We start from the raw sequence: 10,130 nt of genomic DNA, 5'->3' as shown, positions 1-10,130 counted from the left end.
TGTTATTCCTCTATAATGCCCTTGCAAGTTGTGTTTTTTGGAAGTTAATTTCAAATGTAGAACCAAAAAGTCGTTATAAGAGAAGAGTCTTTGGACAAATTAGCGACAACTAAGAAGTTTGTATGTTTGAAATCAATCAAAAGCTACATACAGTCATGACAGTCTTGATAGCTGCACTGTTGCAGTTTAGTCAAATACAATGTGGGGCCAGTTAAACTGAGAGCCTACACCTATACTCTAAACAGTGTTTACTTGGATACTAATTTTGAGAACATTGTTTTTAGCCTCATATCATCTGAGGTTCTGGGTATGTAAAACCGGTTTAAATATTATGTGTCAATGATCGCTGAGCAGCTGCACCTAAACATGTAGTCAGTCAGATGTTAACCCATCTTTGACTCCGCTATGTCTTATAAACTCAAGAATAAAAGTCTTTCATATGTAGTTCACTCCCTAATCATTACAGCAAACTTTTCAAACATTACTGCTGTCCTGTTGAATGAGGTGTTGGCTTTATCTGCAGGCTGCCTATACTGCATTCCAGTGTCTCTGTAATCTCCTTTAAATTCCTAGTAAAGTACTCAGAATAATCCTGCCCCCGATTGACCAGCTGCTTCCTGAGGCTCCATTCGGAATGAGCAGTCCTCTGGGTTTGTTTACTTTCTGGAGCTGCTTCTCTAAGCTCTTAAATGTCTCAGCTCCAAGCAAAACACACTAAATGTTTTGTTGTGGCTGCAAGAGTGAACACACGAGTCTTCATGCACTCCCAGCATCTGAGGAACTGACAATCCAATAGATTACTTTTATTATTGATGGCAATGTCACCACAACAACAATAGGAGAACCCTATTAGGATGTTGTGCAACCAATTAACTTTGTAAGACCCAAATATAGAAAAAAATGAGCCAAAAAATTAATAAAATAACCAAAATTGCTTTAAAAATTTTTTAAAAAATAAATCATATATATAAACCTAAATAAAGAAGAAAATGAGCAAAAAAAGGGAAAAATTATAAAGCAAATATAGAAAAAAATCAGCAAATAAATCAATAAATAAATAAAAATATATATATATCATGTCACCTGCTGTGACTCAGTGCAAGTTAAACTCAGCCCTTCACAATTGTCGTCACCTCTCCTACTCGCATATACTGTACTTTAATACAGCTTAATCCTCAATAAAGCTGTTCTCATTTACATCATTTCCTGTTTCAGTTGTGAAATAATGGAACAGGAATTTAATAGTGACTGAAACGCAACCCATTTAGACGGCATGTTAAGTCACAGTCACTTCGTAGCCAGTTCTGGAGCTGCAGCTGTGCAACAATAAACTACTTTTTTATCACCACAACAATGTCTAACAAACTCGCCAAACATATGAATTAAAAACAATGGCTGTGCTGCGAATTTGGCAATATTTCCTTGTGAAATGATCACTCAGAGAGAAAATTAGAATCAACAGAATGCCCTGGTCTCACACACACATTTCTGACAGTGTCAGCAGTGCAGCTGTATTTAAAGCTGCAAACACTGATACAGCCCATTTAGTACAAGGTTCAAAAAGGGGATTACATGGTCAAATAAACTGTCTTTGCAGTATTTTGACATAAAAAAAACTGACAGATTATGTGGACATGTGAGTATTTTGCTGAAACTTGGCAGAATATGGGACATTTAATTGAATTCAGATATAGATGTAATATTTCCCTGGATTCCTAAATTATATCAATATATTATATAGGTATTTAATTGAAGCTATGAGTAAAGTGCCTGAATCTACAATGATTTTAATTCAGCGTAACATACCGCAGCATTCAAAAACCCTTGCAACTTTAGAGTTGCATGTAAAATTTGAGGGATGCTTGACCTGAGTTGATGGGGTTACAGAGGTAAGGTGACCTTTTTCTGTCTTCTTCCTCACCTATTAGAAACACACTAATGGTGATTTAATGGGCATATTCCTCTAGCTGTGGGTGGATCTGCTGAGGTGTAAGAAGTGCATTGCTTTGCATACTGAGTCCTGATTACAAAGAGAACAGAGTGTGAAACCTGTGTCAGCTTTTTAACTGAGCTCCGTCGGCAGATCCAGAGAATCATTGGTAGACGACCTTAGAAAAAGACCTGACATACCAGAGTGACAGACACCTCCTAATTATGGCATTTTGGGCACAGATAGGATCCCTGCTTGTCATTCTAATGTCAGCAGCAGTAAGAGGGAGAGTGGAAAAAGAGCTGTCTCCAGAGTGCAGAGAATTCCTCTACAGGGGAACACCACCGACAGGACTGGAACACCGCTCCGTCCAGTTCATTTGCCAGTGTTACAACAAGAAGCCACGCTACGTAACTCTGTACAACACAGAGGACCACATACCTATCTACTCTGCCTACATCTTTAAACGCTCAGATGGGGAGAAATGTGTGGATGTACCATGGATGTATGAACCTCAGGTAAAGAAAATATGACGTTTGCACAAATGCATCACCCAGAAACCATCAAATTTTATGAGATGTTTGCATTCGTTCGCAAAAGCTTCATTTAACGCACACACTGCATAATCATATCCAGACATGCTCATTCTGTTATCTGTTGTGGGTCTGTCTCTCTGCACAGCTATCCACATCATCTGATACAGATGAGATGCAGCCCTTTCCGAGTGGTTACATGCACATGAATTTTGAAGACGCCCAAGCCGTTCTGGACGATTATACGAATGCCATCCTTTACGAGCGGGGCACCCTCAACCCAGACGAGCACCAGGACGAACCTGACGACAAGGCCTCCACCTACACCCTCACCAACGTCGTTCCCATGGTGCCCGACCTCAACAACAGAGTCTGGAACACACAGGAGCACATCATCCGCAAACGGCTCAACAACTACTGCCATGGAACAGCTTACATTGTCACCGGCATCACCACCTCGGGGAAGATGATCCGCCGGGAAAACATGAAACGCATTGCGGTTCCCACCTACCTGTGGTCAGCTTATTGCTGCGATGACTACGACCACAATACACCTTATAATGAGCGCTACAGGTTCCCATCTTTTGCTCACTATGGCCTCAACGAGGAAGAAAACAACGGGGTGGTGGAAATGTCCGTCCAGAAGCTTGAAGAGTTCCTCAAGAAGACCACCTTTGTAAACCAGAACTTTCAGATCTTTGCGGGTGACTGTGTGCCACCAGCATCTGGTAGAATTGAACTGAGAAATATTAAGGTATAAGGTAGCTATGTGCTATGTAAGAAGAAATGCCCATGTGTTACTGATATCACTAAAAATAGCTGTCTACTTGAGTCATGACAGTGAGCCAACATGCACAGTATCAGGAGCCATAAACTAAGGCAGCTAAATGGAAATTAGCCATAATTCATTTTATTACCTACATCTGTACATTTTCTGCTGTGGCATGATAACATGTCTGCTGTTAAAGAGGTTTAAAACCTACAGACCATTTTCACTGCAGACATTTTGGTGCTTAGATCATTACAGTGACACTCAGATCTCTCAGAACTGGGTCAAGAGAAACGCTAAAGTTGGAAATCGAGGGTGTTTTCTACTTATTCTGAACAACCGCATTGGAAGGTGAAGTGAGAAATTGGCCATCACAGAGACAGAAGGATAGAATTTGTTTGTCTTGTGTTTGTTCTCTCCTCCTCTTCCTCCTTTTTCACTTACAACTGTCTTCTCAACTTTAGAACTGGCTGGCTTAATTGAACGCAGCTGTTTTTAATGATATCAGTAACAGCTGGTAAGACATGTCAAAATGCCTACTGTGAAAAAGGTCAACTAGAAGACATTACATTCAGTGTAACAAAATGTACCTTCTTTGTGTATTTCACAGTAAAAAAAAAAAACTATTACATGAAACTGTCTTTGAAGCTTTATTTCTGACATATTCAGGAAGAACATTTATTCTATTTAATTATCACGATAAGCCATTAGAATATTTTCACGTGGGATCCATTGAAAAAGAATTCTAAAAAGTAAAAGGCCTTTTCGTATTGATTTAATTTGTCTATTGTCCACTGCAGGAACTTGGAAGAGAGGCTTGAGCCATTTTTAAAACCACTTTTAGGGTGTTTTTGAGGGCAGAAAAAGTATCCATACCAAGGCAGGTCCATGGCAGTATCCATCTTCAAAGTAAAACTTAACAAATAGGCCACATAACAAATCTTCATTGTCCCATTTCCCATATGTTCATAGAACCGGTTACATAGAACTAAGAGTCAACAGTTGTAGTTGTAGACAGTTACATTATAATAGAAATAGAAAGACTGAAAGGGCCGACTATGGTTTCATTCTTGTCAACATTCGCGCCACCTTGCCCTTCCTTTAAGTTCCTGCAATAGAAATCTGTCTTATATTCTCACCTTAAATTTCTATCACCTCTGTGTTTTGGATCTCACATTATATGGAACTGCAAGACAGGAAAGTGACACAAGAAGAACAAAACTTACAGAAAGAGGAAGACAGGCTGGCAGAGGAACACATTAAATGTGATTGCAGAGTTCAGGTGAGATTCAAAACTTTGTCCAGTAACAAATCCAAAAAACTATTAAAATATGTATCCATTAAGTAAAGTAAAGCATGAGGAATCAGTACAAGACAAAGACAGTACATAGTATCAACCAAGACATGTGAGAAAAGATGCTTTCAACATAACACAAGAGGTAACTACACTAAAACACAAGATTGAAACAGCAATTTAAGCAAAAAAATCAGAATTTTTATTGTGTAAAATGTTGAATTTGCAGACATTTTGGTCTATGTGATTGACAAAAAACAAGTATACCTACTGTGGCAAAAGAGAGCTTGAAGAAGGTCTGTAGAAATTTTATGTTTGTCTTTTTCAAAATAGAATACTGCTGTGCTCTACGTAAAAAGATGACTTTCTGTAATCTGATAGATTTCCTGTGTAAGACATTCAATTTCTTCTGACTCTGCCTTTGTTCAATCTCTTTCATTCTCATTTTTACTCTTGAATCTTCTCTCAACCTTAAAGAAACCAAAAAAAAACAAACAAAAAAAAACAACCTTGAATGCCATTATGCCACCACTATGAGTGTCATTTTTTCCTATAGCATTGAATATGATAAAATACTCTCAGCGACTGATAACATTCACGGCTTTGGAGCAGCTTCTACGACACTTGTGGTGATTTGAATAAATGGAAAAGACTTTACAATGGGAGACCAGTTCGCTTGAAGGTCGGAAGGGAAATGCTGAGGGTGGTAGAGTTGGACAGAGGCGGCAGTTGTTACAAAACAGTGGAAGACATACTCGCAGGAGCAGAGAGGTTTAGAAGGACGTAAAAGACTGAGAAAATAGAGCAGCAGGGATGATACCTACATCTGCAAACTGTGCCTTAGCCCTGGCAGCTGTTCTGACTGGTGTGTTACTAATGGAGGCAGAGGCTGGGGTGGTTGGAGACTTCAACCATGTGGAGCGCTGCAAGGACTCTCTGTACATGGGCACTCCACCCCGAGGATACCTCAGCAACTCCTTTAAGAAGATCTGCCAGAGGTACGAGGATAAACCCCGGTACGTCACCCTGTATGACCCCCACAGACACGTCCCCATCTACTCCGCCTACACGTTCAAGAAGTCCGACGGGGAGAAGAAGGTGGACTTCCCTTGGATGTTTGAGCCTCAGGTTAGTGTGAATGCTACTTTATAATGATTAAAAGCCAGTTTTCTTTCTGCCTGTCACTCAAAAATCAAGCTTGTTTTACCTTGCAAATGCTATATTTATTTAAGAGTTTCAATCTTTGGACACATAATACAAATATCAATATATTTTGAGTTCAAAGAGCTGCAGTGACTATGCTAGGGGCACCAATGTAACTGTGAGATATGCTACTTTATTGCTGTGAATGGTGCTTCAGTGAGACAGTGCCTTCTTTGCCATTTAGTACTATAGTTATGCAAAGTTTCAGCAATACTGCGCCTGTTTCTTCTCTCTCCTACAGTTGGCCTCAGAGAAGAGCAGCAGCAACATGGAGCCCTTCCCCCAGTCTGCAAGCATGCATATGAACTTTGAGGACACCCAGGCGGTCCTGGAGGACTACGCCGACGTGGTCCAGTACGAACGCGGCCAACTCAATCCCGATGAGCACCAGGCCGACCCTCTAGACAAAGCCTCCACCTACAGCTTGACCAATGTGGTGCCTCAGATCAGGGAGTTCAACTTGGGTCCCTGGGCCGAACACCAGGACCTCATCCGGAAACGCCTCAACAACTACTGCCGCGGCAAAGCCTTTGTGGTCACCGGGGTCACCACTTCGGGCCACACGATCCGTCGCAACAACCTGGACCGGGTGGCCGTACCGGAGTACATGTGGTCGGCCTACTGCTGCACCGAGTTCGACCAGAATGCGCCGTACTTTGTGCGCTACAAGTTCCCTGTATTTGGAGCTTATGGGTTCAATGATCGCATCAACAACAACATGGTGGAAGTTCCTCTCAAAAATCTGGAGAAATTCCTCAAGGGGAGGATGGATGTGGACAAGAACTTCCAGATTTTCTATAATGATTGTGTGCCAGAGAGCTGAGAGGGAGTTGAAAATGTGTTAGAGATCCAGCACTTGACTGCAGAAAGGTTTAATGTTCTTGCAGTTTGAATATGCATAGAAATAAGACGTGCTGTGAATCTAGATGATGCATTGCAAGAAATAAAAATTGAGTCTATCTGTTCTTGATTCATCTTTGGGTCTGTAAAATCTCAGGAATAACTTTTTAGAAGTTAATCATAATATTGCCGAAACTGAAGCAGACATCTGCAAATTGTTTTTGTCAGAGCAACAATAGAAAATGAAACAAACAAAAATGAGAAGAGATCTTCATGTTTGAGGCGCTAAAGTAACACATGTTTGATTGCAAAATTCCTAGAATTCTAGTAAAACTATGTGCTTTTATTTTCACTCTAAAAAAAAGTTTTCCTTTTTATTTAATTATTTTTCTGGATTTTTGAATTCAAAAATATATAAATAAAAATACAAAAATAGCCTTTGAATTTACTTGCCTAATGTATACCACTAAAAACATTTAACTCTAAACAAGAATAAAATATCCATTGTTTTTAGAGAGTTACATTTTTTTTTTTACATCAAAAGATTGTTAAAATACATTCTCAAATATGGCATACATAATTTCACAAATATTATATTAAGATTTCCTAAAAATGAAAAAAATAAAATTACTATATATTGTACACAACGTTATTGTTTTTACACATGTAGATATTCTTCATTGAATATTAAAAAGCTAAAAAAAAAAAAAAAAAAAAATCAAGGCTCCAAAATTTCAGTTTACATACACTACCAGTCAAAAGTTTGGACACACCTTCTCAAAGGTTTTTATTTAATTATTTTCTACATTGTAGATTAATACCGATGACATCAAAACTATAAAAGAATACATATGGAATTATGTTGTAAACAAAAAAGTATTAATCTTCAGTATTAATCTACAATGTAGAAAGTAATACAAATAAATAAAAAGCACTGAATGAGAAGGTGTGTCCAAACTTTTGACTGGTAGTGTAAATAAATACATAATATTATTGTATGTCCCATTATTTTTCAGTATGTTTTTGGAGGCCCAGCTGCTTGAGAATTAGTTTACTATGTTTTTGTTTTTTCCTTTTACAGTGTAGCTACACACATGCAGTGTCTAATGTGAATTAATTCACTTAATATTCACAGTATTGACTGTATAAAGCATTGCTCTCACTAAAACAGTCCTATTAAATTTCTAATCCAGAATTTTAATAATGAAACTTTGTTTGCATGTGCAGATCACAGTCTGAGTCTAATATCATTCAAAGAAATGCCTGATGTGATCTCCAAGGAGATTTTAATGGGAGTTATAAAAAAAAAAAAAAATCATATACTTAAACTTCAGTGATTCTGTTTTTAACTCTTGTGTCGTCCTGCGGGTCAAACTGACCCGTTTTAAAGTCTGAAAATGTGGGAAGAAAATATTTTCACAATTAAACTTTTAATGTCCACATTTTCAATATTTTTGGGAAATTTTTGAACATTTTTTGGTGGAAAAAAAGAAATGTTAAAAATGTTTCTTAAGAACATTCACAAAAAAAAAATCAACCAAAATCCAGCGAAATTTGCTGGATTTTGGTTGATTTTTATGTGAATATATTAGAATTTTATGTGAATATATTAGAAGTTTTACTGATATATCTGTAGCCACTTTAGATATTTTTAGGATTTTTTGGAAGATTTTTACTCATTTTTTGAAAATATGTACAGGAATTTTCTTGCCAAATTTGGGGGATTTTTTTTTAAATAAAACTTTTCAGGGAAACTTTTAAGGAATTATTGGAATATTCTTTCTGAAGGTTTTGCACGTTTTCAGAAATTTGTGGAATTTTTTGCTGAATTTTTGGATTTTTTTCCGACAAGGAAACAATATTTTTTGGTGCCCATAATTGAGGACAACAAGAGAGTTAAACTTCAATTATTCTGTTTTTAATATAAGTTTAACCACAGGATGGCACTGCAGCTAAATAAAACAAAGCTTCATAGACACTTTCCACAATTTCTTCTCATTCATCGATACAAATAATAATAATTTAGGAGACCTTATATAGAAATCGACCTACTATATTCCCTTTGTAGCAGTCTGAGGCATACACAGATTATAAAACGAAGACTGATCCAGAGATGAAACTCGCTTCCACGCCACCCACCCTCTCCTCTGCAGCTCCGACCTCTCCAGCTCACATCCATAGTAGTGAGGGTCGACAACGAGCAGGTAGCTCCCCTTCTCCCCGGTCCACACCCCTAATATCCCTTTAGAGGAGTTGTCCCTGTCCCCTCCCATCATGACTGGAGATCCATGCTTCTCAAAGTGCTGATGGAGCTCCTCCACAGCTACCTTCTCCAGCTCCACTCCTCCGCCTCTCACATGCACCAGCTTACAGGGGACGTCGTAGAAATAGTCCAGAACCAGGGAGGCTTCAAATGTGCCGATCCACTCCCTGGAGCCTGAGAAGGAGCCCGGCTTGTCCCCCATGGTAACCAGGGCTTGCTGGATCTCTGGGAGGCTTGGTGCAGGCCTGCGCTGGGTCCGGCTGAGGCAAAGCCAGGAGGCCATAGTTTGGATGGTGCGATAACCACATCCCCAACCTCTGTCATCACAACCATCACAGCCGTAGTGGAAGTACAGATAGTCTCCTTTAATCTGGGAGCACTTCACAGGATCCGAGGGTGGGTTAGGAAGACCAGAGTGTATATTCTTTAACAAGCTTTGGATCTGGTGCGCAATTTTCCCCTCTTCTGCTCCACTTCCGCCCCAGTCGATCCTCTCCTCTGAAGCTCCGACCTTTTCATCCATTTTTACAACATGTTTCCACAGATATGTCACACTAAACCTGCTGTCAATTCAAACACTGTCCCAGCTGTGTGCAGCACGGACTACTCACCCGACGGCCACCTGGTGTAACTGCAATAACAGTCCTGACGGCGCACTTGCAGTAATGATTCCGTTCCGCCTTTAGTGTTGGTGCCGGTGATGCCTTCAGGAGCTTTTTCTTGAACTTTTTGTGTTGTTTTGTTGTCGTTGTGGTCTTTTTTTAGTGTATAATTAAGCTTCAAATTTTTATTTACAGTGATTTTTATTAAATAGTAAGCTTATTTTGGTTGTAAATGGCATAAACAAGTGACAAAATTAGAGTTAGAGATCTCAGGGGTGAAAGCCATTTTTATGCTTTTTCGACATCTTTAAAAATGCATAATTATTTATCTAACGAACAAGCAAATTAAAAGCAAGCGGAAATAGCTAAAAACATATCATTAACTTATGACCCAATATCTTTGGAAATTTATTTAGGTAATTTCCATCCAGAAGAAACTTATCGGTCAAATAATATATCCATATTAATCCAAATTTGGTATGTTGTCAACACTATATTCATTATGCATATATATATATATATATATATATATATATATATTCATCATGTTATATGTGTACATTTCTATAGATATATTCATTATAAGTGTAAAATTATGTGTATATTCATGTCTCATCTGCAGATGTGAAAAGTGTACATTGTCTTTATTATCTTTATTTTTAGCACTATTGTACTTTTTTAATTCTTGTCTTGCTT

The 10,130-nt window shown here is 38.5% G+C and overlaps 3 protein-coding genes across 3 annotated transcripts; 2 read left to right on the top strand and 1 right to left on the bottom strand.

The window, feature by feature from the left end:
- Positions 1-2,084: 2,084 nt before the first annotated feature.
- On the top strand, positions 2,085-3,841 carry LOC111571578 (endonuclease domain-containing 1 protein-like). The gene is made up of 2 exons (XM_023274814.3): positions 2,085-2,448; positions 2,612-3,841. The coding sequence occupies exons 1-2, from the start codon at positions 2,155-2,157 to the stop codon at positions 3,221-3,223; spliced, it is 906 nt and encodes a 301-aa protein (XP_023130582.2). The 5' UTR covers positions 2,085-2,154; the 3' UTR covers positions 3,224-3,841.
- A 1,366-nt stretch (positions 3,842-5,207) lies between these two features.
- On the top strand, positions 5,208-6,694 carry LOC111571592 (endonuclease domain-containing 1 protein-like). Its single transcript, XM_023274841.3, has 2 exons — positions 5,208-5,654; positions 5,971-6,694. The coding sequence occupies exons 1-2, from the start codon at positions 5,340-5,342 to the stop codon at positions 6,550-6,552; spliced, it is 897 nt and encodes a 298-aa protein (XP_023130609.1). The 5' UTR covers positions 5,208-5,339; the 3' UTR covers positions 6,553-6,694.
- Positions 6,695-8,471: 1,777 nt separating this feature from the next.
- Positions 8,472-9,458, bottom strand: ufsp1 (UFM1-specific peptidase 1 (non-functional)). The gene has a single exon (XM_023274840.3). It carries the CDS (start codon positions 9,353-9,355, stop codon positions 8,621-8,623), a length of 735 nt encoding a protein of 244 aa, XP_023130608.1. The 5' UTR covers positions 9,356-9,458; the 3' UTR covers positions 8,472-8,620.
- Positions 9,459-10,130: the final 672 nt, after the last annotated feature.

This window comes from Amphiprion ocellaris, chromosome 23, assembly GCF_022539595.1.
Source record: "Amphiprion ocellaris isolate individual 3 ecotype Okinawa chromosome 23, ASM2253959v1, whole genome shotgun sequence".
Taxonomy (NCBI): domain Eukaryota; kingdom Metazoa; phylum Chordata; class Actinopteri; family Pomacentridae; genus Amphiprion; species Amphiprion ocellaris.
The sequence above is the reverse complement of the archived record's forward strand: the minus strand, read 5'-3'. Positions and strand labels throughout refer to the sequence as shown.

Coding starts and splice junctions, on each gene's coding strand:
- LOC111571578 (XM_023274814.3), top strand. CDS start 2,155: ATGGCATTTTGGGCACAGATAGGATCCCTGCTTGTCATTCTAATGTCA. Junction 2,449..2,611: donor CATGGATGTATGAACCTCAG/GTAAAGAAAATA, acceptor CTCTCTGCACAG/CTATCCACATCATCTGATAC.
- LOC111571592 (XM_023274841.3), top strand. CDS start 5,340: ATGATACCTACATCTGCAAACTGTGCCTTAGCCCTGGCAGCTGTTCTG. Junction 5,655..5,970: donor CTTGGATGTTTGAGCCTCAG/GTTAGTGTGAAT, acceptor TCTCTCCTACAG/TTGGCCTCAGAGAAGAGCAG.
- ufsp1 (XM_023274840.3), bottom strand. CDS start 9,355: ATGGATGAAAAGGTCGGAGCTTCAGAGGAGAGGATCGACTGGGGCGGA.